General features: G+C 41.4%; 2 protein-coding genes across 2 annotated transcripts; one reads left to right on the top strand and one right to left on the bottom strand.

The window, feature by feature from the left end:
- Positions 1-336: 336 nt before the first annotated feature.
- Positions 337-1,722, bottom strand: LOC122981084 (olfactory receptor class A-like protein 1). The gene has a single exon (XM_044349608.1). It carries the CDS (start codon positions 1,580-1,582, stop codon positions 617-619), a length of 966 nt encoding a protein of 321 aa, XP_044205543.1. The 5' UTR covers positions 1,583-1,722; the 3' UTR covers positions 337-616.
- Positions 1,723-5,500: 3,778 nt separating this feature from the next.
- LOC122980414 (olfactory receptor class A-like protein 1) lies at positions 5,501-6,816 on the top strand. Its single transcript, XM_044348397.1, has one exon. It carries the CDS (start codon positions 5,665-5,667, stop codon positions 6,604-6,606), a length of 942 nt encoding a protein of 313 aa, XP_044204332.1. The 5' UTR covers positions 5,501-5,664; the 3' UTR covers positions 6,607-6,816.
- Positions 6,817-6,848: the final 32 nt, after the last annotated feature.

Here is a 6,848-nt window from a genome sequence, read left to right as displayed (position 1 = left end):
TCTCTGTGGGACAATTAACCTGCCTCATTAGCACAAGACATTTCCCAGGTTCTATTCAACGCCTTAATTATAGCTAAATGGGCAGCTGGAAGTCATTTGACAGCTACATTGAGCCCTGAGTAACCGGGTATAATTCTTCCATCCAATTACGATGGAGGGAACATAACGAATAAACAAACAAAGCAGCATAGTGCCAGATCAGCAGAGGTTAATACAGACTAGTATTAAGCTGCTGGGCTGTTATGACAGTTTTTCTCTTTAATTATAGACAGTATGATATATAGGTTTCTCCTGCACACAGGTACACCATCTCATACAAAGCTACAGGTACTAAACTCAGTTATTTTACAACATATCTGAAATGTTTCATAAAACAAGATATTTTATAAAATATAAGGGAAAAAGGCAATGTAGAATATGTTATCATTAGAGTACATTAAAGCCACTACAGATGAAAGAAGAGCGAGTCTCCTGCCATTCCTATCACAAAACATAATTTATCCAATATATACAAAGACAGAATGACCCATGCATGACCCAGACATCAGAAAAATTCAGTCCTCATCATCTTGGCTTGCCCTGATGCCCCGCGAGTAATCGACGATCCCAGCAGGCATCACATAGTAGAAAGACTTGTCGCTTTCTCCTGAACAGGCTTCTCCTGCACTACGCACCCCAGTCTGCCATTTACCTTCCTGTTAGATGCAATGATAACCAGGGGGCTTAGCGCCGCATAGAGTGAGGAGAAGAATATACGTAGGTCAGAGATCAGTGAGGATCTCATGGTCTTCCTCACAGTTAGAGTGTACACCCAAAGCCCATTATCTACCCCGTAGAGAACCACATACAAAGTAACAAGAGCTACCACAGCTTTGGCAGCTCGTTGCTCAGCCCCACCACTTCCCCCACTGCCACCGCTGCTGCAACGGAGTCCCTTCACCTGCCGGCTGTGCCTGTAAAGAAAGACCAGGATGATCAAACTAGCTAGGGTCATAAGAGCCATGGGCACCACGTCTCTGCCCACCTGGGCTGCCCCGTTGGCCTCTTTGGACAACTTAGAAGGGAAGTGCACGTAGCAAAATTGTACATTGATGCCATGGTTTGCTAGGCTGGAGTCATTCTGAGTGCCAAAGGAGAAGAGTATGGCCGCCGAGCTCATGCAGGTGTTGAGGAGCCAGAGGAAGAGGAACACAAACCCCAAATAGTGGGCTACCAAGGCACGGACTGAGGCCCAGTGTGATCCAGGAGGGGCAATGCTCAGGCACTGGTAGGCACTCAGGACGAAGGTGAGCCAAATTGAGAGGGAGCGTGATGTTCGATAGACAAAGATCACAGCTTTACAACCTATGTCTCCGAAGATGTTGGCCAGGTGGAAGGAAGCCAGGGTCTCCAGCAAACAGCGTACACCCACCACCAGCAGGTTGACACAGGCCAGGTGCAGCACGATGGCATCAGCTGGGAGGAGCTGGTTCTCGTGGTAGAGCAAGAGGAGAAATGCCAGGATGACAGCGGCGTTACCTGGGACTCCCACAACAGTGAGGGACAGATAGAGCATCCCACGGACAAACTCCTCTGATGGCATTCCTGTAGGGATAGAAAGCAGCACAAGAAAACTCTATCAATTAAATAATAACACAGACATTGTCTTGGTATTAGCTATAATGCCCTTCTGAATGTTATGTGATACCTAGCATTCAAAGAGCAACTGCTGATGCTACTTGAGAACAGTCAAAGATAACAAGGTCTGAAGAGGACCTTGTGATCTCTCTCTCCTGAAGTAGTCAGGTTGTTTGTGTGCTTATACTTGCAAACAGTTAACGGTTGTTGGATCGGTTTTGCATGGTCCATTGACTCTAGACTTCTCTTACCACAGCGTCCAATTACTTGAGATCAATTCAGATGACTGCTTCTGTCCCGTCACTGGGTGTCAAACAGACAGGATAACACAGAGGAAGCTGTGTTAGGATTCATTTACAGGGTATAGCCAATAGGCAGAGAAAATGGTGTTAATGGCGCAGTAGTATCTATCAGCCTAATGTTTATACTCAAAAAAGATTAAAACCATTTCTCAATGTCACTGTTTAATACTTTTTTCTAATTACTGATACTATGTTTAGATTCCCCTAATCAGACCTCTCACATTACTTTTGTGTTTTTCATTTCTGCAATCAATTTTAAAAGGCACTACCTATAAAAGAGACCGTTCTTGTGTTGGTAAGTCAGATAGAAACACCACAGTGTCCTCCAGTGGAAGAAAATGAAAAGCCAGAGGACATCCTAGCTCAGTCTACATGATAGATCACCCACAGTTTCATTTGTAGAGTGTGACATAGCATCCGATTTTATGATTGTATAATTCATCCAAAGCAGTAAAATGTCTAAAAATAGAATTAAAACTAAACTGTGAAGATGTTGTAAAGGCAAATCAGTGCTACATGATTTAATTGCAACATCCCACATCCCACAGCAGGGAATTGGTAATGAGTATTAAGCCCATTTCTCATAAGTACATGATGAGACATGCCCTCCTACTTATATTAAAAGTGAAAACACTAACCATTTATGAGATTAATTACATGTATGATATCCTCATCAATTGTATGTTTTGAACACCATTTATGAATTGTGCAGGTATTGACAGGGTTGCGTTTTCTTATTACTTTGCACATTTACAAATTAGAAAAATGTTGACTTTATTGTCTCCAAAGGAAAACTAGCCTTGTAGCCAGGTGAAATATAGAGCATAAACATATATTATATACTTATATGTCTGTATCTTTCTTCTCTTTTCTTTTCTTTTCATTTCTTTGACCTTAATCATTTATTTTTTTGTGGTCCAGGTTTCACCAGTGCTTGATTGGCCCTGGGATGCTTTCTAGGCATCTTCTCTGATCCAAATTCTTCATATTCTTCATTTGTTTGCACTTTATTTGCCTGTTGTTGTTATTCTGTTTCCCCGCATTCTAACTGCTATTTCTGCCTCCTTTGAATATATGACATTTATTGCATGTGCGTCCATCCAAGAGTGGGATGTTGCTCTTCTCATTTTTATTTAAAGGAATGTGTTTTGTTTTGTTTAGTTGGACTTTTTCCTTATCTGAACCAAGGGTCTAAAGATAGAGGGTGTCACAAGATTTTAAAGTCCTCTGAGGCAAGTTTGTGCTTAGATAGATTTGATGTGATACAGGCAAATGCACTCTGACAGTGAAATAAAAATAGATTTTAAAGCTCAGTTTGTGTTTTTCGACTGAGCATTATGCATGATTCAGTTATTTTGCCTGTGTCTTAAAGATACATCAGAAATCATATGTTGCACTGGCCAATCTTATAAATTTAAGTGTACATACAGAGACAAATAAAATCCAAGGTCCTTGGAGGTCACTTTTGCTCCCCTCCCCTTGCATGCAAATAAGAAGTCTGAGGCCCATCAATAACAGACTGAGAGACTGCTGAGCCAAAAGCCTCTTAGACCACATTTTTGCTAGAGGACAGATTAACTGCCAAAGTGAGGAATGCATCAAATATTCCCTCTTTGCCAACCAGAGCTGGTGCCCTCAACAGCATGCTTAAAGGTGCAAAGGGTTAAAAAGTGACATTTATCTGAACTAACTTGAATTGCACTGTAAACAGCTAACTTAAAGTAATACCTGAGCAGAAGTATAGGATAATATTGTATATAATGATGCAACATTAAAGCAGTCACCAAGTAAATGATGTGTTATACATGATTGAATGTTATACATGTTTAAATTTGGCAACGTATTTCAAACAATGTTATCACCGGTATGGAAGTGTTGATATCCTATTACAGTAAAGCATATTGTGAAAAGTCTTTTATTACACATAAAAATTAATAATTTATAAGATTTTCTCTGTATAGACATTCTCTGATCAAAAACACAACATCAAATGTCTTATCCTCTATGTTATTGCATGCACAGAAAAAAAAACATTGATAGCATTGTGCCTATATTTTTTCTGGCATGACTTGTATTAGATTTACCCTTAAGGGTGCTATTGTAATAGAATTAGTTCATTTAAAATTAAAATTGTATCAGCGTAATGATAAAAAAAAAATTATTTACATCAACTACAAAAAAAAAATAATCAACACATCTCATGACAGGAGGGAAAAAGCCTGGATTCTCAAACTTGCAATGCACCATACTGTACATGATGCAATCCCCTGGGAAGGACATGCTTGAACTTGCCATTTTAATTAGCTCTCTGAACATGTAAACATGTAAAAAAAAAAAAAAAAAAAAAAACACACATAGGGAAATAACACATCTCATGATGCTTTATTCCAAGGCCCATTCCCAAGAGAAATCAAGCTTCTCAAACAACAGTTTCATCACAAAGACCTAATCTGAATTCTGCAGTTGAGCCAATTTATCATAACTGACCTATAGAGTGTTTTTAATGTAAGACACATCACAATTTATATTGTAGATAGTGCTGGGAAACCTGCATGGGTAAGAACTGCAAACTTCTGTTGTAGCATATGTCAGCCCTGAGAGTTAAGATTGTAAATGAATAATGGCTGGTTGTCCCTATGCTGCCAATTAGCACAGACATGCATTGTTATATGGTTAATTGTCTTGCTCCTCTGTGTCTTTTAACATGCTCTCAGGACATGAAGGAGAAAATGAGTGCAAACTAAAGCACCAGCTGTGCATGTAAAAGCCTCTTGATGGCTCATTCAAGGCATCATCAGGCTGCTCTTGCATCAACAATAACCGCATACGGTTGTCTCTGCAGGGGTTGCTTAAACTCTATTTCTTAACTCCACAGGGAAATAGCATTATAATACTTAAGAAGACTGACGTGACGTGTTTCCTTCTTTAGAAACTGAAGACTGACATGTGGAATTTAAGTAAATGGAAATACCACTCAAGTTGAGAATACACACAAGAATTCACATATGTTATTCATGTGACCTAAGGCAGCTCAATTACTATTTATGATGATGAAAAACTTCCCAAAACTAAAGCCTAAAACTAATCTGGAATGCTGTGTTGATGTACAGCTTGGAACACCTTCATTCATATTAAGAAAAACAAAAACAAGGTTAATTTGCAGACTCAATTGTCTGAAATTTGACATTGCAAATGTACAGAAAATCCACTCTAGGTCTAGATCATCCCGCTACAGTCATCTTTTCTTGCTATTTATATATTGAGCTGGAAATCCATGTGGCAAAAACATTACTCCTTTGTTTCTGTCCTTGAAGAAAAAGTGGTGAATATTGTGAAGATGATTAGGATGTCACATTAAAAAGCTGGAATTCAATGGTATTCCCTGTGCTGAGCTGTGCTTGCCCTCTGAGACTATTATTTTGTAGCTTTAATTTTCCAAACTCTGAACTCAGGCTGAACACAGCAATGTTGGCCAATGATCTCCAAGTGCATCGAAGACTATAAATTGTATAAAGTGGGCTATTAACACAACAGACTTTACATGTCATCTGCAACTTTCAGGTGAGCATCATTTCCACTGACATGCAAGAAACAATGGATTATATTTAGGCTGTCTGGTTATATAAAGTATTCATGTAACTTAATGTGACCAACTTGGAAGATTTTTGTTATGTGGTGTGTATTTATAACAGATTTGATTCTCTGTCTGCTTTGCAAAACATGATGCGGTGCAGGCCTTGGTGTCATGGATCTGTGTGTGACCATCAAAGGGGTCTCCTTCCTCTTACAAACAGGTATGGGCATCTTGGGGAACACCGTGGTGCTGATGGCGTATGCCCACATCATTTATACTGAGCCCAAGCTCCTTCCTGTGGACATGATCCTGTGCCACCTGGCCTTTGCCAACCTGATGCTGCTGCTGACCCGCTGCGTCCCCCAGACCATGACTGTGTTTGGGCTGAGGGACCTGCTGAATGATCCGGGCTGCAAGGTCGTGATCTACGCCTACCGTATTGGCCGGGCTTTGTCAGTCTGCATCACCTGCATGCTCAGCGTGTTTCAGGCAGTGACCATCGCCCCTGCTGGGCCCCATTTGTCCAGGCTGAAGCCCGCACTCCCCTCCTTGGTCCTCCCCACCTTTGCAGGACTGTGGCTCCTCAACATGGCCATCTGTATCGCAGCCCCTTTTTTCTCTATGGCTCCACGTAATGGCACCGTCCCTGCCTTTACTCTCAACCTGGGCTTCTGTCATGTGGACTTCAGAGACAACCTGTCCTATGTGATTAATGGGGTGGCAGTCTCTGGAAGGGATTTTGTCTTTGTTGCCCTGATGGTGGGCTCCAGTGGTTACATCCTGTTGCTTCTCCACCGCCACAGCCGCCAGGTGAGAAGCATCCGTCGCTCTCAGGGTGGTGGGGCAGAGACCAGAGCAGCCAAAACAGTGGTCACCCTGGTAGTTCTGTATGTGGTCTTCTTTGGGATTGACAATGTGATCTGGATCTACATGCTCACGGTGGCCAAGGTGTCACCGGTTGTGGCTGATATGCGAGTGTTCTTCTCCTCCTGTTATGCCTCTCTCAGCCCCTACTTTATCATTTCCTCTAACAAGAAGGTCAAGGCGAAGATCGCGTGTGCAGCTGAGCAAGACCAACCATCAGCGGACACTCAGGAGTCGAATGACAAATGACTCTTTCACCATCTTGACAGGCTGTCAACGGATCAGACCATGTCATTTTGAACACTGGTGCACGGATCACTGTCATTTAGCTAAGCAATGGACCCTTTAGAAAGTAGTATCTTGTAATGGTGTTACAGGGGGTTTTCTGATATATACAGTATATTTCCATCAAAATCATAAATATAGTGGTGTATGTAACTGCAGTGTGGTCATTCTGTATACCAGCAGCAAAACACATTGTCTTCATCTTC

This window comes from Thunnus albacares, chromosome 4 (genome assembly GCF_914725855.1).
Source record: "Thunnus albacares chromosome 4, fThuAlb1.1, whole genome shotgun sequence".
NCBI classification, from domain to species: domain Eukaryota; kingdom Metazoa; phylum Chordata; class Actinopteri; order Scombriformes; family Scombridae; genus Thunnus; species Thunnus albacares.
This window is presented reverse-complemented; position numbering and strand designations above follow the sequence as displayed.